General features: G+C 40.8%; 1 protein-coding gene and 1 non-coding gene across 8 annotated transcripts in view; one reads left to right on the top strand and one right to left on the bottom strand.

The window, feature by feature from the left end:
- ARMH3 (armadillo like helical domain containing 3) overlaps positions 1-26,640 on the bottom strand; it is a 175,105-nt gene that overhangs the window by 90,457 nt on the left and 58,008 nt on the right. For 6 of the 7 annotated variants that reach the window (XM_061193947.1, XM_061193954.1, XM_061193971.1 and 3 more), the window contains 3 exons: positions 23,387-23,475; positions 1,443-1,525; positions 778-904 (listed from right to left, as the gene is read on the bottom strand). In XM_061193947.1, the coding sequence (XP_061049930.1) occupies positions 778-904; positions 1,443-1,525; positions 23,387-23,475 (299 nt within the window). The remainder of the gene's footprint in view (positions 1-777; positions 905-1,442; positions 1,526-23,386; positions 23,476-26,640) is intronic. The other variant, XM_061193979.1, reaches the window with a different exon arrangement.
- TRNAW-CCA (transfer RNA tryptophan (anticodon CCA)) lies at positions 24,773-24,845 on the top strand. The gene has a single exon. It is a non-coding gene; the product is annotated as a tRNA-Trp (tRNA).

Genomic DNA, 26,640 nt, shown 5'->3' with positions numbered 1-26,640 from the left:
GGTTCCATCCCTGGTCGGGGAACTAAGATCCCACAGGCTGCGTGGCGCGGCCACAAAATAAATAAAAATTTTTTAAAAAAACAGTGCAGTTTATTATATATCAATTACATCCCAATAAAGCTAATAAGTTGGAGTTTTTTAACAGACAGCTTTATTGAGTGGCTTTCTGTTTCTGGACACTATAAAGACCTTTCAAACTTAGGTGGGTTTGAGTAGCCTCCTCACTCAAACTTACAAGGATACATGACCTCTTTCAGAAATAAGTTATACTCATTACAGCTACAGAGTAAATTTTTAGTGAGCCAATTGCCAAAAGGTTTGCAAGAAAGATTTTTATCTAATGCCCACTTCCTCTTGTGAGTTATGCTAAAAATACCTAGGTATATTAAAACTCCTTAAAACCCTGTACCTTCTCAAATCACACAATGTTCCCTTGGGATCCAAGCTCTTTTGTTTGCTGCTGTCAACTCCCACCCACTCTCACTCCGATCTCACTGGTATTCAATAAATCCACAAGCCTCCCTATTCTCTCTCTTTCACAAACATCAAGAAAAGGCTACAGGGAAGCTAACCAGCTTTCTACTGAGATGAATTCTGAGTTCCTGAAGGCAAAGAAGTCCACATATACTTTCTTATTGCCTGAGAAAAGGAGACTACATAGTTCTGTGCCAAGCAAGGGCACCAAGCAACTAGAGGAGAATCTTTTGTAGTCTTTTCCTCTCATATACCAAAAATCACAGCTGATGGGGAGAGAGGAATAAAAAGAAGACAGCTTACCCATGGAGTAGAGGTTGTCAAAGCTCTGGTGCATGCGGATAATCTCATAGTAGAGTTCATCATAACTACTGGGGGTGGGCAGGAATGTATCGCCATATGTGATAAACATATTAAATAGGTTCACAATCTAAAAAAGAAGCAAAAGCCCATAAACAGGTATCATACTATGAAGACCAGAAGGGTATTACCAGTAGTGTGCTATAGCCAGCTCTTATTGTCTTGCAAGAGTTAATTGTTAAATTTTCAGAAATTTTGTGAGCTGGTTATTAAACAAAGTCATTATTAAAAATTAACTTACATAAACTTGCAATTCAATAAATTATATTAAAATAAAGTAATAAGTACTCAAAACTCACCACTTCCTAATTATTTTCTACTTTTTAGTATTAGCAATGCTCCTGAAATTAATTTACACCTCTTATATCTGTGTGGTGGCAATATCATATAATGGTGTGTTACCATTATCTCATGAAAGAGCCCCAGGTTCTCCAAAGACATAGGTGAAAGTGGGGAGCACCGGTATAGAGATTCTGATCCAAAGGGAAAATAAAGGCCTGGTTTTCCCTATGGCTTAATCCCTAGAATACCAGCTCCTGTCTCAAACCAGCCCATTTCTGCCTTAGGGTACAGCTTCATAAAAATAAATATATTTTTTTGCTACTCACCATAAGGGCTAAGGTAAAAATGTTGTGTTTGGCCAAAAGTACAGTCTCATTTGACATAAGGAACTTCAGCAAATTTATCAAGGCTTAAAAAAGAAAAAAAAAAAAAAAAGAAAGAAAGGCATCAATAAGGTAATCAAAGCATAATCAATAAAGTTATTAAATGAAAGCAATGAAAGTAGACTAGCTCTACAGAAATCCAAACAGGGCTAGAATGAGTACATCACAGCTACTAAGGACTTTTTAAAAGCAGGCAAAGTAAGTGTATTTGAAGAAAGCACTGACCTTCCCAAGCACATGTCTGCTTATCTGCCCACAGGTTTTTAAAAATCTACTTTTTGCCACTTCTTAAACAGCAATTGAGCTCAGAAATTTGATTATAAAATGGACATTTCAGTGTTCCAAATTAACTCCTGCATGGTGACTCCCACATCAAATTTGCTCAGTTTATTGAGTGTCCCCTTCTCACCATAGGATGCTAGCATCCCAAGTCACCAAGTTTTAGTTATGTAACTGTTTCAAACATCACTGCTAAGAAGGACATGTTTTAATTCTAACTGGTCAACAGATGTGCCAGATATACTGTAGAACCTACTGCTTCAGCTCTGGATAAGAAAGGAGCTCAGGGACCAGAGGGCAGACAGCAGAAGCAAGAAGAACTACAATCCTGCAGCCTGTGGAACAAAACCACATTCACAGAAAGATAGACAAGATGAAAAGGCAGAGGGCTATGTACAAGATGAAGGAACAAGATAAACCCCAGAAAAACAACTAAATGAAGTGGAGATAGGAAACCTTCCAGAAGAAGAATTCAGAATAATGATAGTGAAGATGATCCAGGACCTCGGAAAGAGAATGGAGGCAAAGATAGAGAAGATGCAAGAAATGTTCAACAAAGACCTAGAAAAATTAAAGAAGAAACACCTAGAAGAATTAAAGAACAAACAAACAGAGATGAATACGATAACTGAAATGAAAAATACACTAGAAGGAATCAATAGCAGAATAACTGAGGCAGAAGAACGGATAAGTGACCTGGAAGACAGAATGGTGGAATTCACTGCCACAGAACAGAATAAAGAAAAAAGAATGAAAAGAAATGAAGACAGCCTAAGAGACCTCTGGGACAACATTAAATGCAACAACATTCACGTTATAGGGGTCCCAGAAGGAGAAGAGAGAGAGAAGGGACCCGAGAAAATATCTGAAGCGATTATAGTCGAAAACTTCCCTAACATGGGAAAGGAAATAGCCACCCAAGTCCAGGAAGCGCAGAGAGTCCCAGGCGGGATAAACCCAAGGAGAAACACACTGAGACACATAGTAATCAAATTGACAAAAATTAAAGACAAAGAAAAATTATTGAAAGCAACAAGGGAAAAATGACCAATAACATACAAGGGAACTCCCATAAGGTTAACAGCTGATTTCTCAGCAGAAACTCTAAAAGCCAGAAGGGAGTGGCATGATATATTTAAAGGGACGAAAGGGAAGAACCTACAACCAAGATTACTCTACCCGGCAAGGATCTCATTCAGATTCGATGGAGAAATCAAAAGTTTTACAGACAAGCAAAAGCTAAGAATTCAGCATCACCAAACCAGCTCTACAACAAATGCTAAAGGAACTTCTCTAAGTGGGAAACACAAGAGAAGAAAAGGACCTACAAAAACAAACCCAAAACAATTAAGAAAATGGTAATAGGAATATACATATTGATAATTACCTTAAACGTGAATGGATTAAATGCTCCAACCAAAACACAAAGGCTCGCACAAACGGATACAAAAACAAGACACACATATAGGCTGTCTACAAGAGACCCACTTCAGACCTAGGGACAAACACAGAATGAAAGTGAGGGGATGGAAAAAGATATTCCATGCAAATGGAAATCAAAAGAAAGCTGGAGTAGCAATACTCATATCAGATAAAACCGACTTTAAAATAAAGAATGTTACACAAGACAAGGAAGGACACTACATAATGATCAAGGGATCAATCCAAAAAGAAGATATAACAATTACAAATATATGTACACCCAACATAGGAGCACCTCAATACATAAGGCAACTGCTAACAGCTATAAAAGAGGAAATCGACAGTAACACAATAATAGTGGGGGACTTTAACACCTCATTTACACCAATGGACAGATCATCCAGACAGAAAATTAATAAGGAAACACAAGCTTTAAATGACACAAGAGACCAGAGAGATTTAATTGATATTTATAGGACATTCCATCCAAAAACAGCAGATTACACTTTCTTCTCAAGTGCACATGGAACATTCTCCAGGATAGATCACATCTTGGCTCACAAATCAAGCCTCAGTAAATTTAAGAATATTGAAATCATATCAAGCATCTTTTCTGACCACAACGCTGTGAGATTAGAAATCAATTACAGGGAAAAAAAAGCATAAAAAACACAAACACATGGAGGCTAAACAATATGTTACTAAATAACCAAAACATCACTGGAAAAAATCAAAGAGAAAATCAAAAAATACCTAGAGACGAATGACAACAAAAACACGATGATCCAAAACCTATGGGATGCAGCAAAAGCATTTCTAAGAGGGAAATTTATAGCAATACAAGCCTACCTCAAGAAACAAGAAAAATCTCAAATAAACAATCTAACCTTACACCTAAAGGGACTAGAGAAAGAAGAACAAACAAAACCCAAAGTTAGCAGAAGGAAAGAAATCATAAAGATCAGAGAGAAATAAATGAAATAGAAACAAAGAAAACAATAACAAAGATCAATAAAAGTAAAAGTTAGTTCTTTGAGAAGATAAACAAAATTGATAAACCATTAGCCAGACTCATCAAGAAAAAGAGGGAGAGGACTCAAATCAATAAAATTAGAAATGAAAAGGAGAAGTTACAACAGACACCGAAGAAATACAAAGCATCCTAAGAGACTACTACAAGCAACTCTATGCCAATAAAATGGACAACCTGGGAGAAATGGACAAATTTTTAGAAAGGTATAACCTTCCAAGACTGAACCAAGAAGAAATAGAAAATATGAACAGACCAATCACAAGTAATGAAATTGAAACTGTGATTAAAAATCTTCCAGTAGGGCTTCCCTGGTGGCGCACTGGTTGAGAATCTGCCTGCCAATGCAGGGGACACGGGTTCAAGCCCTGGTCTGGGAAGATCCCACACGCCGCGGAGCAACTACGCCCGTGAGCCACAACTACTGAGCCTGCGCGTCTGGAGCTTATGCTCCACAACAAGAGAGGCCACGATAGTGAGAGGCCCATGCACCGCGATGAAGAGTGGCCCCCGCTTGCTGCAACTAGAGAAAGCCCTTCCACAGAAACGAAGACCCAACACAGCCAAAAATAAATAAATAAAAATAAATAAATAAATAAAAATAAAGGAATTCCTTTAAAAAAAAAAATCTTCCAATAAACAAAAGTTTAGGACCAGATGGCTTCACAGGTGAATTCTATCAAACATTTAGAGAAGAGCTAACACCCATCCTTCTCAAACTCTTCCAAAAATTGCAGAGGAAGGAACACTCCCAAACTCATTCTATGAGGCCACCATCACCCTGATACCAAAACCAGACAAAGACACTACAAAAAAAGAAAATTACAGACCAATATCACTGAAGAATATAGATGCAAAAATCCTCAGCAAAATACTAGCAAACAGAATCCAACAACACATTAAAAGAATCATACACCATGATCAAGTGGGATTTATCCCAGGGATGCAAGGATTCTTCAATATACGCAAATCAATCAATGTGATACACCATATTAACAAATTGAAGAATAAAAACCATATGATCATCTCAATAGATGCAGAAAAAGCTTTTGACAAAATTCAACACCGATTTATGATAAAAACTCTCCAGAAAGTGGGCATAGAGGGAACCTACCTCAACATAATAAAGGCCATATATGACAAATCCGTAGCAAACATCATTCTCAATGGTGAAAAACTGAAAATATTTCCTCTAAGATCAGGAACAAGACAAGGGTGCCCACTCTCACCATTATTATTCAACATAGTTTTGGAAGACCTAGCCACGGCAATCAGAGAAGAAAAACAAATAAAAGGAATACAAATTGGAAAAGAAGAAGTAAAACTGTCACTGTTTGCAGATGACATGATACTATACATAGAGAATCCTAAAGAGGCCACCAGAAAACTACTAGAGCTAATCAATGAATTTGGTAAAGTTTCAGGATACAAAATTAATGCACAGAAATCTCTTGCATTCCTATACACTAATGATGAAAAATCTGAAAGAGAAATTAAGGAAACACTCCCGTTTACCATTGCAACAAAAAGAATAAAATACCGAGGAATTTAAAAAAGAAAGGAGCTCATGAAGAAGAAAGCCCTTAACTGTACTAAATATTTAAACAAAAGTGCAGCTTGCTCTGTCCTCTCTTGACTGTGACAACATTTACTGAAAAGGTCCCCTTTTTGCCTTGTAATCTTTAATGAGGGGAGAGAGTGCTAAAACCCAAGCAATCTCAGTCATGAGACTGCCTGCCAAGTCCCTAGGTTAACAGTGCAGCTTTTTTTTTTTAAAGTATTTTTTCCTATTTCTTTTTTTTTACTTTTTTTTTTTTTAATAATTCTTTATCTTATTTATTTATTTTTGGCTGTGTTGGGTCTTCGTTTCTGTGCGAGGGCTTTCTCCAGTTGCGGCAAGCGGGGGCCACTCTTCATCGCGGTGCGTGGGCCTCTCACTATTGCGGCCTCTCTTGTTGCAGAGCACAGGCTCCAGACGCGCAGGCTCAGTAGTTGTGGCTCACGGGCCTAGTTGCTCCAAGGCATGTGGGATCTTCCCGGACCAGGGCTTGAACCCGTGTCCCCTGCATTGGCAGGCAGACTCTCAACCACTGCGCCACCAGGGAAGCCCCCAACAGTGCAGCTTTAAAGACAGTTTTGCAAATAAATATTAAGCATAAAATAATTTATCAGTTGCCTTATACTCTCTCACCTAAGACTATAAAATAAATTCTGCTTCTCTGCCCATCATGACTACTGCCCCTGTACCTATTTCCCCTGTTTGATGGGGAACTATAAAGAAGGGGTTCAGCAGCTGCAAGTATTTGATGTTCCTTTTGTCTTCTCCCCCTCAACCCTTCCTACTTCCACAGACACAAAAAGGCTTGACCTCTCCTTTTCTAAGACCATATCTGCTTCTTTGCCAGCAAAGAAGTCCTTTCTCCCATGCTGTCTGAGCTTTGTGTGAAGTTTACTACTCTAAGAAAAGAGATGTGAGCTTTGATTTGAAACAGCAGGGAATGATGAGTAGAAGTAAGTCTCTCCAGACACTTGCTGCCTGCCACACAACACCCCTCACTCTCAATCCTCTAAAAGCACAGGTATAGTAAAGAAACAGCAGGCAAAAGTACAAGAGCTTGTCTACATTCTGTTTCTAAAGCCTGGACCTTCCCTTCAAATACCAAAAAAAAGAAAAAAAGAAGCCTTGCTAGGGATGAAGGAGATAGGCATCCTCATTTATGAACTCTTCACCCTGACTCAAGTTCTCTGAGGTTTCATAATGGAAAGGCAAATGATAGGCAGCTTGGCCCTTTTGATGTTGTCTGTTAACAAGTGATCTATTGGACTGGACCCCAAAAAAGCTCCATGGGAGCCCATTCTGGATCACACAACCTGCTTAGCTCCTACTAGGAGCTCAGAAAATGAAGGGGACTAGCTAAAATCCACATAAAAATGACTAACCCATGGGAATTCCCTGGTGGTCCAGTGGTTAGGACTCAGCGCTTTCACTGCCATGGCCTGGGTTCACTCTCTGGACGGGGAACTAAGATCCTGCAAGCCGCACAGCACGGCAGCGGGGGGGTGCAAAAAAAACAACCACTAACCCAGCCCAAGCCGCTCTCCTTAATGAGTAGGGGCTGCCCAGTCCACCCCCTAACCCCAGAGCTTAGAAAAGCCCTATTAATGGATAAATCACCTGACAATAAGACTCCTTAAACTCACAGGAGACAAGAGAAAAGGATGGGTAACACACGTGGCACTCTGCAAAACATAATGGCTAGATAGAGACAAAGCTGCTTTTGCACAATATCCAATCAAGGAGGGCTTTTGTCCCAGGCACACACAGCACAAAGATGCAGCCTCAGCAGTGGTTATGCGGTAATTAAGGGGTAGAAAACCTGGAGAAAAGGAAGTGAGAGCAATGATTTATTTCTCCTCTGCAGGACTACAGCTAGTCTTGATCTCTGGGATTCAGAGTCAGGGATAACAAAGTGATAAATATGAGGGGAGGAAGAGAGCAATTCTGGCACAGGACAAGAGGTGGCCTGTGTCCTAACTGCCACAGACGTCAGCAGAGCCAAAGAGTATTGAGAAGGAGAGTCCAGCACTTCAATACTCTGAGAGTCAGTGTCAGGGGAAACCTGCATTCTGCCCCTGACAATTCAGGTCAGACCCCCTACCCTCTGAAAAAAGCCAGGGTTTCCTTACCTGGAAGTTATCATTCTCTAGAGGGAATTTAATAGGCAGCTAAAATGAACAAAGCAACCTTAAAATTGGCTCCCACAAGCCTCTGACATCAGGGACCACGATTCCTCTTCAAGAAGGAATGTCCCAAATATCTCATAAAATAATGCTTTTTTCCTTCAACATCTGACTTTGCACTCATTCTATCAACTGTTCAGTGTCCTATACACATCACTACACACACACTGTCTTCTATCCTCTGACCCGACGTGATGGGAGTTCAAAGTCTGTGAGGCTTTGACATAGCTGATTTTAGACTTTTAGAGCTAGAAAGGACCTTGGAGGTCATTTAATCCAACTCCCTCATTTTTTGGATTCGAAAACAACCCCCCACCACCACCCCAACTAGTTAGTGCCTAAGCAGGGACTAGAACCTGGTCTCCTGGTTAGTGTTCTTTCTACCATTCCATTAAGATAAGATTAAACAAATAAAGGTGTTAGATGCAGTCAAATGTTAAAGGGAAGGAAGCTTACATAAAAATGGTGTGCTTAGACTTGCTGACTATAGTGTTACCAACACTTCTCTAGACTCTGGTTTGTAACTTTCTCCACCTACTGGCTGCTCTAAGGTTATTTTCATGTATTTGATCCCCTCCTTTTCTTGGTCTTCAACTACTTATTAGAGTAAAGATGTTTAACAACTCATTATTACCTTTCTTCTACTCACTCTCAACACTAAAAAACACCCAGTAGCTTTTCTCAGTATAAACTGCCTCAGCAGGCCCTCTACATCGGCTCTTATCTCTCTCCTTTAAATCTCACCTTTCACACACCTCTATCTCCCTTTCTGTTTCTGCTTCCTCTCTAGTATCTTTAAAAAATAATAATAATAAATGTCAACTAAAACTGTTCCCATTTCCCTCACTCAGGGTTGCCTCCTTCAAAATTATGTACTGAACATGGAATATGATCAGATCTGGACTTCAAATGGAGCCAAGATCTCCTTTCTTTATGCAAAATCAGAACTGAAACAAAAAAAACCCCATGAGTATAAACAATTAATAGCCAGGCTTATGCATAAGCTATTATGGTATAGTGCTATGAACAGGGTTTAACTGCAGGCCAGAGAATAGCCTTGGGCCAGGGGCAGGTTCAAGGACGGCAGAGATCTGGTACTCAGGATCTCGGTGCCAACACACAAGTAGCACAGAGCTCATGTTGGCTGACTCCTGGCTCACCACTCTCCACACACACACATTTTTAGAAAACTGCCCTTGATCCACTTGTCCGCTTGGTGCCATCTGGGCACATAACCAACCAAACTGTCACAGAAGTAACAGTACATAGAGGGAAGAGTTAAGATAACTACAAAAGATAAGGGGTTGGTTGTATAAACATAGTATTGTTAATCAGTCATATGTCTATAAGAGTTTGGTATCAAGTACAATACATGCTGTAGTCATTGTGAAGATAAGAGGGGCAGGATATACTTTTTTTTTCTTTTTAATTTAACCCTTTGGTTTACCATGTTTCTAATTTTTAAATTATAGTTTTAAAAGGAAGCAGGGGAGAAGAGACTAACACAAGCTCTACCTCACCAAAGACATGATCCTTAGTCTGAGAGATTTCCAAAGAAAAAGGGCCTATGTTATAGAAACCCATTACTGTGTAAACAGTTTTGCCCATTAGGTGAGCAATGGCTACTCATCCACAAAACAGAATGGCACAGGGACTACCCTGGTGGTCAATGCAGGGGACACGGATTCGAGCCCTGGTCCGGGAAGATCCCACATGCTGCAGAGCAACTAAGCCCGTGCGCCACAACTACTGAGCCTGCACTCTAGAGCCCTCAAGCCACAACTACTGAGTCCGCGCGCCACAACTACTGAAGCCCACGCGCCTAGAGCCCGTGCTCAGCAACAAGAGAAGCCACCGCAATGAGCAGCCTACGCACCGCAACAAAGAGTAGTCCCTGTTCGCCACAACTAGAGAAAGCCCACACGCAGCAACAAAGACCCAACGCAGCCAAAAATAAATTAATTAATTAATTAAAAAAAAACAAAACAGAATGGTACAGCTTACTGCAGAATCTTTTCGGATGAGGACAAGCTTGGTGGTTGAGACCTTCCAGGCCTTAACAGACAATTCTCATTGGCCCCCATCCTTCACAGCCCCAGGAGTAGGCTGTCCCAAAACACCAATGCCAGATAGATATATCATATAGAGAAAGGCATCACATCTTTCTGCTGAATGACAACAACTACAAGTCAATAACTGTGTCAGAAGCTCACACAAAGTACAGTGGTCCCTCGGTATCCACAGCGGGGATAGGGGGATGGGGTGTGGAGATTGTTTCCAGGACCCCCCACAGATACCAAACTCCATAGATGCTCAAGTCCTTTATATAAAATGATGTAGTATTTGCAGTGTAACCTACACACATCTTCCTGTATAATTTAAGTCATCTCTATAGATTACTTATAATACCTAATATAATGTAAATGCTATGTAAATAGTTGCCAGCATGCAGCAAATTCAAGTTTTGCTTTTTGGAACTTTCTGGAATTTTTTTTTCAAATATTTTTGACCCATGGTTGGTTGAATCTGTGGATGCAGATATGGAGAGACAACTGTATCCCAAACCTTCCTCTTTTCTACTGTGCTCCACCTGATACCTTAAAAAGAGACACTTAACTACAGAAATCACCTCCCCCAAACTGTATTCTCATCTCTTTTCAAAGGGAGAAACACAAAAGTCATAAATGGCAAGGGAGGTAACATTTATTAGGTGTCTGCTAGATGCTAGGCATCATGTAAAGCACTTAAAGTACATCACTCTCACTGAATCCTATTAATTATCCAATGAAGTAGGTATTAGTGGTCCCAATTAACAGATAACCAAACTGCAATTCAGAAAGATTAAATAAGTCACCCAAAGCCACATACTAGTTGAAGTTAAATTACATTAAGGGCAACATACCAAGAAGAAGGTCCATGAACTGCCCCTGCTGAGGTCTATGAAACTGTACTGGTTCCTCCTAAACTTCAATTAAAAAAAACGTTTGTTGGGACTTCCCTGGTGGTCCAGTGGTAAGGAATCCACCTTACAATGCAGGGGACTCGGGTTCGATCCCTGATCAGGGAACTACGATCCCACGTGCCACGGGGGCAACTAAGCCCACACGCCACAACTACTGAGCTGGCGTGCCACAACTAGAGAAGGAAAAACCCTCACGCCACAACTAGAGAAAAGCCCACGCGTCGCAACGAAAAGATCCCGCGTGCCTCAACGAAGATCCCACGTGCCACAACTAAGACCTGACGCAGCCATAAATAATAAATAAATAAATAATAAATCTTTAAAAACAAACATTTGTAGAGTGTGCGGGAGCAAGCTCTCTAGGGCCAATACCTATATTTGCCACCCAAAACCATAACTTCAGTCAGAACTCCACTTAATCAGCCCCTCACACATCCAAGTGACCAAAAGAAAAATCATGTAATTTCAAGTCCATCTCTCTTGTAAGCATCTCAGGATTTCACTCCTCTGACCTAAGACACTTTAACCTGCACACTCTCAAAAACAAGAGGTTGAAAGCAAGGACTCAAGTATTTGTGCATCAGTATTCATAACAGCATTATTCACAATAGCCAAAAGGTGGAAGCAATACAAGAATCCATTGACACATGAATAGATAAACAAAATGTGGTATATACATACATTCGAATATTATTCAGCCTGAAAAAGGAAATTCTAACACATGCTACTACATGGATGAAACATGAAGACATTATGCTAAGTGAAAAATGTCAGTCACAAAAGGACAAATACTGTATAATTCGATTTATATGCAGAGCCTAGAGAAATCAAATTCATAGAGACAGGAAGTAGACTGGTGGTTGCCAGGGGTGTGGAGAGGGGGGAATGCAGACTTATTGTTTAATGGATACAGTTTCAGTTTAAGAAAATTTTTAAAATTCTGGAGATGGAAGGTAGAGATGGATGCACAGCAATGTGAATGTACTTAATGCCAATGAACTGTACACTTAAAATGGTAAATTTTATGTATGTTTTACCAATTAACAAACAAGAGGCCAATGTTTTTCTTTCCACAGACACTAGCATGAGCCCTGCAAACACTCCATCCCAACTTTCTGTAACCTCAGTGTAACTGATGAGCTGAAATCTACATCATGGTACACAATACTGAGTATAGGGCTAAACATACAAAGGTGTTTCCTTTTTGATGGGGAAAAGAAAAGGAGCCAAATATACTCAATCAACAGAGAGCCATGGATCTTGAGCAGGAATGCAAATTGAAAATGAACACTGGACAGCCTTCAAGACAATACTATGGCAGTCTTCAGAATAATAATCAGTTTATAATCAAAGCTAACAATGTACCGAAGTACAGTTGACCCTTGAACAACATGGGTTTGAACTGCATGGGTCCACTTATATTTGGATTTTTAAAAATAAATGCGTACTATGGTACTTCATGATCCGTGGTTGGTGAATCCACAGATGCGAGACCGTGGATAGGGAGGGCAGACTGTAAAGTTACAGGTGGATTTTTGACAGGGTTGGAGGGAGTAGTGGGTGGTGTTAGCACCCCAAACCTTCAACTTGTTTAAGGGTCAACTATACTAACAATATTCTAGGAAATCCTTAGGGATCCTGGGTTTGCCTCCTAATCTTTTCTATTTCTACTAAATGAGGATCCAGAGACCTGGCTCCAAATACTCTTAACCTGCACTGAGTGAAAAACAGAGAAGTTGTGTCAGTGAAACATTTGAAGTATTACATTACACATTCAATAAGTTTAAGTTGTAGGGAAGTGGGTGCTCCATACACACTTGTTTCTTCATTGGAAAGTCTTTTCCACCAGGCACTTTGAAAATTTAGTTTCTGGGTTTGCTTTCAGGAACTACAAATTGGCTGCAACTGCGGCCTCTTTTTTTTTTTTAATTAATTAACTAATTAATTAATTTACTTATGGCTGCATTGGGTCTTCATTGTTGGGTCTTAGTTGCTGCACGCAGGCTTTCTCGACTTGCGGCGAGCAGGGGCTACTCTTTGTTGCAGTGCGCGGGCTTCTCATTGCAGTGGCTTCTCTTGTTGCAGAGCTTGGGCTCTAGGCGCACAGGCCTCAGAAGTTGTGGCACGTGGGCTCAGCAGTTGTGGCTCACGGGCTCTAGAGCACAGGCTCAATAGTTGTGGTACATGGGCTTAGTTGCTCTGCGGCGTGTGGGATCTTCCTGGACCTGGGCTCAAACCCGTGTCCCCTGCATTGGCAGGCAGATTCTCAAACACTGTGCCATCAGGGAAGTCCCCAGCTGCCTCTTTTGACTCTGTACTAGAGGCAAGTGTCAGGCTCCTACTTTAGCTCTGGCCCTAGTTTCTTTCCTTGGAGAGTCTTGTGCATCAAATATGGCAGCAGTGTACAGACGTTCTGACTTTTCTGTATGCAGGCTCAAGTGGAATAAAGCAGAGTGTGCAGGTTCTGGGAAGCTGCGCCAGGAATGAGTACCTTGATGGTTCCCTGAGTCCCAAGTGAATTCCCAGAGGCAAAAGCAGCCAATCTGTTTCTCAAATGAGAAGAGCTCAGTACCACCCACCTGAGAATCCTGCTATCTTACACAGGGCCCTCTCACTCCACAAGGAACCTTGTTCACAGAACTGTTCCTAGCATTAATGTACCCCACACAATGAGGACTTTCCCAGACTTTTTCCTATCCTGCTTTGAATTCAAGGGGAGGAAAAAAAGGTAGCAAGTAGCAAGCAGCCAACCACGTTGCTGTGTAGGAGAGTGGAATGAATAATGGATATGGGAACTTCTCCAGAACTAAAACCTGTCCCGGACATTGAAGTAAACCAGGTGCAGAGAGGAACAAGCCAACCACAGGAAGATACAATTAAGTGGTAGCTCAGCACCTGTCTCAGAGAAGCAGAGGGGAGGTTTAATTACAAAACCAAGTGAATGACATTTAAATAAGATTAAAAACAGGAAGGAGACACAGAACCTCCAGCAGAGCACAAATAAATGTCTCCAAAGAATCAGGTCAGAGAGAGCTGTCTGTTTGAACAGCTTTTACATGCTATGAAGAGAAAGAGATAGAAAGCAAAGACAGGACTCATCTAGGCCCTATTTTGTGGCCTGGCATGGAGCTAGGATGAGATGCCACAGATCCCAGGTCAAAACCCGATCATTAGGGGAAATGGATAATTTCACAGTGACTGACAGAAGAGAAATATTTAGCTCCTCACTTGCTTAGGAGAGAGGTAGAAGAACTCAAAGGACAAGCTAGAAATAGCACTAGTGTAACAAGTCAATGCCTCCAAAACCCCAGAAGCACTATAAACTCTAGCCAATTCTAGCATCTCTGGACAAAATCACCAATTACTCAGGGACATTGCCAGCAATCAGCAGGCTCATTGTCGGTCAGCCAAGTGGCACAGGATGGACTCAGAAACCAACACTTACCAGCAGAATAATTTAAAAATACACTAGGTGGCTTCTCAGAATACAGGCAACTGTCTGGCTGCAAACCCAAGCACCTCACTGAAACAGAGACCAATGAATCAAACAAGAAAATAAAATGGCTTTGGTTGTATGCTATGAGCCTCTCCAGGTGAACAGAGCACAAAAGTCAGTATATCCAGTGGGAGGATTCTGGGAAGGTGGCAAAGCATGAAACACCAGGAATCTCTCTCCCCACCTAGGCAATAACTGCACTGGCAGAATCTGTCTGATGTAACTATTTTAGAACTCTGGACTCTGATGAAGGTTTGCAACTTCCAGAGGAAAACTTGGATGGTAAACTTGGTTCATTTTGGTCAATTTCAACTCTTAGTACATTAGCAGCTACCTATCACCCAATTCCAGGCCTGTGGTAAGCAGCTGTGCACCTGTTTCTGAAGCAGCTTGCACACAGCTTGCAGGAGCTAGGGTGGGCAAAAAGGGCCCTGTCTTCCAAATACTGGGGATCTGTGCTATGATCACTGATTGCTGCTTCTGATCACAGAGGTGCAGACAAAGAGGTGGGCAGCCATTTTTGTTGCACCTCCCCTCATTGTTGCAAGCCCTTCCCCCTCCTGATAAGTGACTTCCAGATTTAAGGGGCCAGTGCCCCTTTTTCCCCCACCTTCATTTTTTGTTTTTCCCCTTTCAGGAGCCAGACATTAAAAACTAGAATATTCGACACAAATGAACCTATCTAAGAAACAGAAACAGACTCACAGACCTAGAGAACAGATTTGTGGTTGCCAAGTGGGGGGCGGGGGGAGTAAGGGAGGGACAGATTGGGAGTTTGGGGTTAGCAGATGCAAACTATTATATATAGAATGGATAAACAACAAGGTCCTACTGTATAGCACAGGGAACTACATTCAATATCCTGTGATAAACCATAATGGAAAAAAAATATACATATGTATAACTGAATCACTTTGCTGTATAGCAGAAACTAACACAACGTTGTAAATCAACTATACTTCAATTTTTAAAAAAAAAGGTAAATACTAGGATAATATAAACATTAACCAAGAAGGCATTCAGAAGTAAAAAAAACTAGGACATTCAGAAACAACTGCATATTCAGGGAAAGTTAGAGAGTGACTGCACATACCCAAAAAAGGCTCAGAAGAGACCTAAGAAAACATTAAGTTTACACCTCAGGCTGATCCTCAGCACAGAGACAGCCTACAGTCGAAAACAAAAACAACAGGGAATTCCCTGGTGGTCCAGTGGTTAGGACTCTGCGCTTTCACTGCCAAGGGCTCGGGTTCAATCCCTGGTCAGGGAACTAAGATCCCGCAAGCCGCGCAGTGCAGCAAAAAATAATAATAATAACAAAAAAATAGCTAAATCTGCAGGAAGGGGGAGAATCTGATTTCTTGAACCTTGAGGACATTATAAGTAAAATAAGCCAGTCACAAAAAGACAAATACTGTATGATTCCACTTACATGGAGTACTTAGAGTAGTAAAAATCATAAAGACAGAAGAGTTTCAGTTTTACAAGATGAAAAGATTTATGGGGAACGATGGTGGTGATGGCTGCATTACAGTGTGAATGTATTTAATACCATTGAACATACACTTAAAAATGGTTAAGATGGTAAATTTTATGTTATGTGTATTTTAGCACAATAATAAGTCAGTACGTCAACAAGCTGCACTGTCTAAAGGCTCCCCACCCCTCTAGATGAACTGGAAAAAAGAACAAATCCTTTCTTTAAATGGAAGTTAGGTTCTGTCTTACCATTTTCCTTGCTGTTAAAGTGTATCTGCTAAAAGAGAAAATAAAATTCTCAACTATCTCCAATTCCCCCTTTACTTGGGGACACTGCAATCCCCAGAGTTACCGCCCACCCTCTTTACCATGAAAATGAGTTTTTATGTGAAAGTTCCCTTATGGAACTTAGACTCAGAAATGCAAGATCCCATACACCTCATTCCTGTGCAGCTGCCTCTAACTAAGCATGCTCAGAAGCTACTGGCTTCTTCTAGGGCCCTATACCACCTGCTTATTTTTTCCAACATTGCCCAATTGAAAGGTAGTCAAAAATCACCCTTGAAGAAATCTAATAGTCAATGAGACCATGTCTCAGTGGAGCCATCTGATGTAGAACCAAGAACTTTACTTTCTCCCAAAATGAGGGAAAACCACTAACAGACTTGTCCTGCTCACTTGAGATCCAGGGAACGATGATACCTTATGAAACCAAATGATACTTTCCTATACAACCAGTACAGACAGAGCAACAAAAGTACAACTACTCTTTACTCTGCCTCTTTTAGTTGACAAGATGCTAATGGGCCTATGAGAGGTGACATTTCTCTGGATAGGAAGTGCCTTCATGTGCAGAGAAAAGAACAGAGATTTCTCACTCTTTTAAGGGGCTTTTAGGTGGGAATCTTTTTCTCCATCTAACAAGCTAAACTTGTTGGAAATTCTTATCTTTTGCTTTTGCCAAGTTTCTAAGAGAACGATTCAAAATAGTATAAATTTTGGATTTAGCCAAATGTGATGATTTGAAGGAAAAAAAGGTTTCCTGGCATTCTTTTTCAATCCTGGGGCTTTGTACACTGCTATACAGAATCTTTCATAACAAAATTATGAAAAGAGAGAAATACCTTCCAATGACCCTATATTGGAACATTCTAATTTTGAGAGGAACTGATTATCCACAGAAGAAAGTAGCCTCCATGTTTTTGCACATGGAAGCTAGAGCAGTCTTAATTAGGCACACCAAGCCTAGAATACATCTTGTAACATATTCCCCTAAATCAGAGAAAATTTGGGGGAAATAGGAAGAACAATTTAAAAAGCAATTTTAAGAACAAAATAGCAATAACAGCTGCCAAAATTCCTCTTCCCATATACTCTAGCTGTTTACTGCTATGTTCTTTCCCACCTGGATACCCTCTTCAAAACTAAAAGAAGCAATATTGTAGAGTTATATAAGATATCACCATTGGAGGAAGCTGGGTGAAGGGTACAAGAACTCTCTGTACTATTTTTGCAACTTCCTGTGAGTCTATAATTATATCAAAATAAAAAGTTTAAAAAAGTAACTAAACTAAAAGAAGCAGACAATTAAAAACTCAAAGGATAGTCTCCCAAAATCAGGAGGGGCTGGCAATCTGTCAAAGCCATATCTATACAAGAACTGCCGAAGAAATCTACAGCTCAGGTCAGTCTTTCTCTTGGTAATTTTCAATCCTGTATAACAACAACTACAGTATAACAAGCTCCCAATGAAAGGCTCTCAATTCCCAGTCTCAAGGTGTACCTAACCATGAAGTCATAGGCTTCTGTCAGTGATGAGAGCGCCAGCTGGATCCAGAAAGCTGTGACACTCTCTGGGTTTTCTATTTTTCCCAGTAGGTATCTGAAAGGTCAGGCCATGTACAATTTCTCTCTTTTTCACAAAGCTGTGAATGCTTTGGATGCTATTTAGCACAGTGAAGCTGAACAGATTGTTTTGGGGGCTTTGGGGGCCCCTCTTTCTGCAGGGAGGCAAATGTTGCCTAGTGATCTGCTTCTGAGCTTAGGAGTCAGAAACTCTAAGTTCTAATCATGACTCTGTTTAGTGTCTTGTTCCATGATCCTTAGCAAGTCACTTATCCTTCTATACATTCTCCAACAAATGGTGATAAAAATAATGACTTATCACCCAGGGATGCAGCAGAGGGAAAGGGTAAGGACTGTGATCCATAGATAAATGTCAAATATAAAACGCCAATATAAACCTGCCTTTAAATCAACCCATGTTTTCAGACTGTGGAAAGCTACACTATTTAAATGCAGGCTGTCTCCCCAATGCCCCTTCTGCCTGCAGTGGAAGTAAAATAAGCTGACTCCATGAAGTTCTGTTCAAGTACTTCCCTCTCTAACAACTACATGCTTCCCTCTAAACATTCTGCTCATTGCTTGGTTAATGGCTTAGAAACCATCTAAGTTTCCATTTTCACTTGGTTAAAAGCAATCCATGTATCTGTAGGTAAGGAAGAAAGAGACAAAGGAAAGAGAAATTACCACTGCTCCCTTTTACAACAACTCAAATAAAAAGGTGATGAAGTCAGCTCAAAAGAAACATGATGGAAGGGTAAGCTGGGAAGAAGTGAGAGAGTAGCACTGACATATACACACTACCAAATGTAAAATAGATAGCTAGTGGGAAGCAGCTGCATAGCACAGGGAGATCAGCTCGGTGCTTTGTGACCACCTAGAGGGGCGAAATAGGGAGGTTGGGAGGGAGACACAAGAGGAAGGAGATATGGGGATATATGTATACATAGAGCTGATTCACTTCGTTATACAGCAGAAACTAACACAACATTGTAAAGCAATTATACTCCAATAAAGATGTTAAAAAAAAAAAAGAAACATGACAACAAATATCCTAATTTTTTTTTTGAGGTCCAAACACAACATTGTGCTGCTTTAAGAGAATGCTGATTCATCATTAATGGAAATTCTACATACCCATGCATTCATTCATTTATTCATTCAAATGTCTTCTGAGCCCCTATTACAAGCCAAGTAGTGTACTAGGAATAAAACAATGATTAAAGCACAGGCCCTGCCCTCCAGGAATGTTTTTTAAGAGGAAAGATAGATATTTAAGCAAATCATTGTACAGACATATGCAAACATAGCAAAACAATGTGATATGCTAAAATAGAAGCCCAAAGTTCTGTAAGAATGTATAGGAAACACATATAGTGTGTTTGTTTCCTATGTAGGAAACAAAACATAGTGACTAACAAGGTCTTTAGCCTCAAGAAGTTGAGAGAAGATACTAAGCTAAAGTTCCCAGGAGGAATGCAGCACAATCAGTAAATAAAGAAAAACTATTTAACCAAGTACTAAGATGTTCTGTGAAAACAGAATTGGGAGGCCATGGAACCTAAAATTAAGACAGGATTCTTAACATGGGATCATGGATGGGCTTCAGAAGAAGGTCCATGAACTCTCTGAAATTACATGCAAAATACGTATGTGCAAATGGACATTTTTCTGGATGCAAAGATCATATCTTTCATTCTATTCTTCAAGGTAAAGAACTATTTCACTAGGATCTTATCCTAAAACTCAGTTTTCTATCTTATCAGAGGAGAGTTTTAAGACCTAACCTTTTACTCAAAATAGGAGATCTGGGTAGCCTAGAGGTCAGAGAAGAGCTTTTGAACTTTCCATAACTTGGTGGAAAATAGTGACTGCTGAAAATAGGGCAATGAGAAAGGCAAGACTTCTTCCTTTCTATATTCAAGTTGAGGTTAGCCTAAATATATTTCTGCACGTACTCAGATACCATGGTGACAGGCATCATATAAATAGACAGTGGCAGCAGGGAGTAGGTCACAGATTATATCTATAAAACCAACATATCAGGCAGGATTAAACCCCTAACTAATACAGCTGGCTCCTCCTCATCCATAAAACCAAGCCTGAGAATTCCATATGGGAATTTGGAGGGGGACCTCTGGCTACCTCCCCAATAACAAAGAGCTACTGTAGTCAAACAGTATAAGAATAAAAATCACCACTCAAAGTGCAGTGAGACTAAACGTCCCCATTCCAAATAACAAAAGGCATCTGCACTCCAGTCCACTGCTTCCTAGACACCCTAGGTCTCCCGTGTGTCTGACCTAACAACACATGCCCTACGAGTTTTATTTATAAGTAGAATTCAACTAACGTTTGCAGCACATGTATGGGCAAGCATCTGTACACATAAGCATATTTGCCATGATGAGTTTCACACACCTCCCTCGAATCCATAAGTCTAGAAGGCAAAGAAAGAGTGAAAACACGGGCAAGCCAACATATGAGGGGCAGTACCAGCCAAGGAGTGGGTGGGTCCACCACAGCCACATTTATATTCACTAACTGCAATATTATACATTACTATAGGCTCTGATGCATCAGATGTAGTCTAGTATTTTGCAGCTTTCCTTAACACCGGCTGCTCTGCATCTCACTGTATATACTCCATGTATGAAGACAGGGAGCCAGGTTCCGGGAGGGCTCACCCAGTCTACGTAGGAAAAGGAGCTAACCTTACTTGGCAAAGAACTCTAGTACAAATGCCTATGCCTTAGGAACAAGCAGCTGTCCAAGTCTCATCAATGACACTCATATACACCTCCTGTCAAAGTATCAAGGGCCTTAGAATGCCAATCAATCAGTCTTGAGGTAGCAAATAATTTTTTTTTAAGTCTTTACTGAATTTGTTACAATGTTGCTTCTTTTTTTTTTTTAATGTTTTGGTTTTTTTTTTTTTATGTTTTGGTTTTTTGGCTCGGAGGCATGTGGGATCTTAGCTCCCCGACCAGGTATCGAACCCGCACCCCCTTCGTTGGAAGGCGAAGTCGTAACCACTGGACTGCCAGGGAAGTCCCAAGATAGCAATAATTATACATAGAGCTGAACACGACATAAAGTACTCAAAGAAATAAAGTCAACTGACCAACATAGGATAAAGAATGGTCTCTTGCCTCATAGTTTTCTAGCTAGGTTAGTGAACGCTAAGATCCAGAAAAGCTAAATATAAAAGACACTTTTTTATCTCTTTAAAAGATAATTGCCTCTTTAAATAAAAATGACAGAAATGGGGGCTTCCCTGGTGGCGCAGTGGTTGAGAATCTGCCTGCCAATGCAGGGGACACGGGTTCGAGCCCTGGTCTGGGAAGAGCCCACATGCCGCGGAGCAACTAGGCCCGTGAGCCACAATTACTGAGCCTGCGTGTCTGGAGCCTGTGCTCTGCAACAACAGAGGCCGCAATGGTGAGAGGCCCGCGCATCGCGATGAAGAGTGGCCCCCGCTTGCCACAACTAGAGGAAGCCCTCGCACAGAAACGAAGACCCAACACAGCCATAAATAAATAAAGTGTTTAAAAAAAAAAAAAATGACAGAAATGTATTTTGGCGTTCATAACATATGTAAAAGTAAAATGTATGACAGCAATAGCACAAAGGACAGAATGCAAGGTGGAGGTAGGAGAATAATGGGAAGCCCTGGGCCCCAGGGAGACAGATCAGAGTGAACGGGAGAATGCAATGGAAAAGGCAACGACAGGACAATGAGGAAGAGGACAACAGATGACGAGGACAGGAGAAAAGCCAGAGAGATCCCAGGGGCCAGAGACAGGGTGGCTAGCATAGAAAGAAAAGAAAATAGAATAAAATAGAAAATAAAACCAGAAGAGGATCAAAGGCAGGCAGAATAACTACTACCACCAACTCTTTAGTACTACAATGTATAACTTCATCCCAGTTATAGACATAAACCATTTGTACTTGTTATAAGTCCTACAATTATACCAATATCCAGAGATTTGCATCATTTTTGTGTTTTCTCTTTAATCCTAAATTTTTAGAACCTAATAATCATACAACTATCCATAGGCAACCAAATAGTCCTTAATATTAAAAAGCCCTGTTCTGATCTAAGAAATTCTACTAACTTTAGTCATTTCAATCTCTTTTGATCTCTCTTTAGCTCTTCTGACACTCCCTCAATTTCAAACTCTCACATAATCATACTCTTCTCCTAAAATATCAAAATGCCACTATTGCCACTTACTGTTATTCTCCTACTCCCCCTTCACCACCATAGGCAGTAACTGCAAAAAACTTGTTAATCTATTAATTAAAGATCTCTACTTCCCATTATGAAGGACTAAATTTAGAAAGCCAAATTGGGTTGGGAGGAAACCATGTGTCACAACAAGTGAGATGAATTCCATGGGAGGGTGTGGGGTTACTGGCCCATTTCTCATAAAGCCTCTGACACTAACACACCCTTGTCTGCTCAGAATACAGAGAAGCTCTCCCAAGGGTGGGGCAACAATTTACCACTATAATCATCTGGAGAAGACTTTATTGTACCATCAGGTCACAAAAGCCACAGGACCTATCAGCAAGCAAATGCCTCAGGAAACATGTCTCTTCTGCTTTTCTGAAACCTCCAATTTAGTTGCACAAAAGAAAGGGGTGGCAAGCCAGCATTAATTGTACCCTTAGAGAAGAGCCACTTCCCTCCTGCAGGGGTGGAGTGACTTTACTGAGCTACCAAATGGATACAAAGACAAAAGTAAACACTAATTTGCTGTTTTTGTCTCTGGCACAGGAGGAGTGGTAAAATTGACACTGTCTGTAAACAGTAATAATGCCAGCTGTAACACAAAGAAGAGGATTCCCCTCATCTCTCCACCCCCTCCCCACCCCCTCTCCCTAAGACATTTCTCCTGAGATTACTCATCCTGAGGAAACACACAGAAGCCTCCCTATAGTCCATATGCTGCTACCAAATGGAACCAAGGGAGAATCCAAGTTTGTACTGACTCCTCATTGGAAGAATCAATGGAACTCAAGAAATACTTAATTGTTTCTACCAGCTGACAAAAAAATACAGGGAGGAGAAGGAACAAGAGAGAAAGTATGAAATAATGGTATGTGACATGGCCAGGTTTGGAATTGAACAAGGCTGAAATGACAAAAAGAAGAGTTGAAAATAGAAGCATCCTAAACAAACTAAAAAGATTTTTTAAAAAATTCAGCTTGTGCCCAGGCCTAGGGGTTCATAAAAAATATAGGAAGGGGCTTCCCTGGTGGTGCAGTGGTTAGGAATCCACCTGCCAATGCAGGGGACACGGGTTTGAGCCCTGATCCGGGAAGATCCCACATGCTTTGGAGCAACTAAGCCCGTGTGCCACAACTACTGAGCCTGCGCTCTAGGGCCCATGAGCCACAACTACTGAGCCCGTGTGCCACAACTACTGAAGCCCACGCGCCTAGAGCCTGTGCTCTGCAACAAGAGAAGCCACTGCAATGAGAAGCCCGCTCGCCACAACTAGAGAAAGCCCGTGCGCAATGACGAAGACCCAATGCAGCCACAAATAAATAAATAAAATAAATAAATTTGTTAAAAAAAAAAAAAAGATATAGGAAAAGAGGATGAATTCAAAAGAGAAAGTTACCTGACCAGAGCTCCCGCCAGGTATAATGCAGGCGTACTCTACACTTCTTCTGATAGCAAAGTAGTTTATGTACTACCTGAATGCAGCGCCTGTAAGAGAAAAAGAGAAAAACTGGAATAAGCCTAAAAATATGGTGCAACTCACCACAGATACCCTTTCTTTAATGAGGCAGCTTTTGCTAAGGCCACAAAAGACACTGGATATGAATCTGTACACATGGGAAAGAAATGAACTTCTACCTGCAGCTTTCTGGTAGATAAATCCTCCCTCCCCGAAAAGGGAACCCTCTTGCACTGTTGGTGGGAATGTAAATTGATACAGCCACTATGGAGAACAGTATGGAGGTTCCTTAAAAAACTAAAAATAGAACTACCATATGACCCAGCAATCCCACTACTGGGCATATACCCTGAGAAGACCATAATTCAAAAAGAGTCATGCACCACAATGTTCACTGCAGCTCTATTTACAATAGCCAGGACATGGAAGCAACCTAAGTGTCCATCAACAGATGAATGGATAAAGAAGATGTGGCACATATATACAATGGAATATTACTCAGCCAGAAAAAGAAACGAAATTGAGTTATTTGTAGTGAGGTGGATGGACTTACAGTCTGTCATACAGAGTGAAGTCAGTCAGAAAGAGAAAAACAAATACCGTATGCTAACACATATATATGGAATCTAAAAAAAAAAAAAAAACTGGCTCTGATGAACCTAGGGGCAGGACAGGAATAAAGACACAGACGTAGAGAATGGACATGAGGACCGGGGAAGGGGGAAGAGTAAGCTGGGACGAAGTGAGAGAGTGGCATGGACATATATAAACTACCAAATGTAAAACAGATAGCTAGTGGGAAGCAGCTGCATAGCACAAGGAGATCAGCTCGGTGCTTTGTGACCACCTAGAGGGGTGGGATAGAGAGGATGGGAGGGAGACGTAAGAGGGAGGAGATATGGGGATATATGTATATGTATAGCTGATTCACTTTGTTATAAAGCAGAAACTATACATCATTGTAAAGCAATTATACTCCAATAAATATGTTAAAAAAAAATCCCCCCTCCCCATCCCACACACACTGCTTGTGCTAATTCCCCCTATCACTAGGAAAAGGGAGTTATAACCACATATAGGTCAATATTCAATTAGACACTACTGATACCATTCCCTTGAGTATCTTTCCTCAGAGGAAGGATGCACCAGTGGACCAAAATTAGACTACTCCATTCGAAATTGCAAACATAGGATGCAAAGACATAAAATTAAAGACCTTAAGTCTTTAGATCTATTTAAATTTGTTTTTAATATAAATTAAATTTTAAATAATATTTAAATTTTATTTACATTAAAAGTTAAATTAAAAATTCAGTTCTGGGGATTTCCCTGGTGGTCCAGTGGTCAAGACTCCATGCTTCCAATGCAGGCGGCCCGGGTTCAATCCCTGGTCAGGGAACTAGATCCCGCATGCTGCAACTAAAAGATCCCGCATGCCGCAACTAAAGATCCTGCATGTTGCAACAAAGATCCCACATGCTGCAACGAAGATCCCACATGCTGCAACTAAGACCCGGCACAGCCAAATAAATAAATAAATATTTTTTAAAATATATTTTAAAAAATATATATATATATATATACTGGCTGAATGAGTCTAAACTGACTGCTTAGGGCGTTTCTTTTATGCATGTAGTGGTTTCCTATTTCAACACAAGACAGTTCCATTTTAACCTGAAATCTTCTTGTGGGGTCCACTGAAGTCTCTACCCACAGGTCTGAGAATCCCTGATTAGAAAGAGTCCAAGTTTTCCATATAAGAGTAACTTAAAGGAGAGTTTACTCTCCTCAGAGACTATTTCCCCTAACTCCCAAATCCTGCGCCAGCAGTGGGAGTGACGGCAAGAATCACAGAGTAGACATCCAGAAGAAGAAATTCATTTGTTGGGTTTTCCTACCTCTTACTGCTCCAGGCAAGACTTTTCTTTCTTTTTTTTTTTTCCCGTATAAGCACCTTCCCCCATTATTACTTTACCTACAGCATTCATACACAGATACGAAACTATTTCGTTTCTGACACAGATTCTGACTTGAGTATTAAGTCTTTCCATGCTCCACATTTCTTCATATTTCACCAGGAAGATTATAAACTTATCTGAAATGGTAGAAATTCATTTTGCTTTCAATTTCTCATTGCGCTGTATGCTGCTGAAAAGCAGTACATAATGAGAAGTGAGAGCAGCAACCTGGCCTGATGCCCAGCTCGGAGCAGATAAGTTCACCTAAAAAGGACTTGATGCTCCAAATGCCAAAAACTGGAAAGAAGGCTGGAAGTTGGGGGAGGGAGATATGGAAATATGCCCATGGGTAGTAATGAAGAAAGTGAATTCAGCCTGAGGGTAGGAACTTCTGCCCAGCCTCTGTCAGCTTGCTATCTTCTCCATCTTCCCTAACCTCAGGACATTCAATTAGGAAGCAGGTGGAAAAAGAACTGAGAAAACAAGGCAAAACAAAAAAAGGCAGGAACTACTGGGGAGAGGGAGTTAAAATATTTCGTGTAGATCAGGTTCACTGGCTGGGATGTGAGGGTTTGGGTGGACAGTGACATACCTGTAACTCTAAGTACTGAATACACAGTCTTATCATGTCATCCTTATCTTCAACTGTTACACCCATCATCCACTTAAATCAGGTAACATTTTTTCTACTCTCTTATCCTTCCTCCATGTACCCTACACTCTAATCCTCCTGAATTACTTTCTATTCTCCAAACATGCCACACTTTCAAGTCTCCAAGCTTTTGAAAATGCTGGTCCCCTGCTTGGGATGTCCCTCCCCCACTCCTCTGCATAGAAAACTCCTATTGTTTCTTCATGACTCAGGTCAAACACAGCCCCCTCTGATGCCCCAGTGAGCATTAGTCACCCTGTACAAATCTTTCCTTTGTCATTTATCATAGTAGTAGTTAAGAAAGAGTACAGCCTCTGGGGTCAGACAGACTTGAGTTTGAATCTTGGTGATGCAACTTAGCTAGGTATGTAACTGTGGTAGCCGGCCTGCAAGATGGCCCCCAATGGTCCCCACCTCCTGGCATTCACAACCTTATGGAGTCTCTTCCCACATTGTATTAGGCTTGGTCTGCATGACCAACAGAAATTGTATGTCATTTGAGATTAAGTTATAAAAGGCATTATGGCTTCCATCCTGGGCTCTCACTCTTCTCTTTCTCTCTTGGATTACTTGCTTTGGAGAAA

The sequence above is a fragment of the Eubalaena glacialis genome, chromosome 1 (assembly GCF_028564815.1).
Source record: "Eubalaena glacialis isolate mEubGla1 chromosome 1, mEubGla1.1.hap2.+ XY, whole genome shotgun sequence".
Classification (NCBI taxonomy): domain Eukaryota; kingdom Metazoa; phylum Chordata; class Mammalia; order Artiodactyla; family Balaenidae; genus Eubalaena; species Eubalaena glacialis.
Note: the sequence above shows the minus strand (reverse complement) of the source record. Positions and strands in the feature narration are given on the sequence as shown.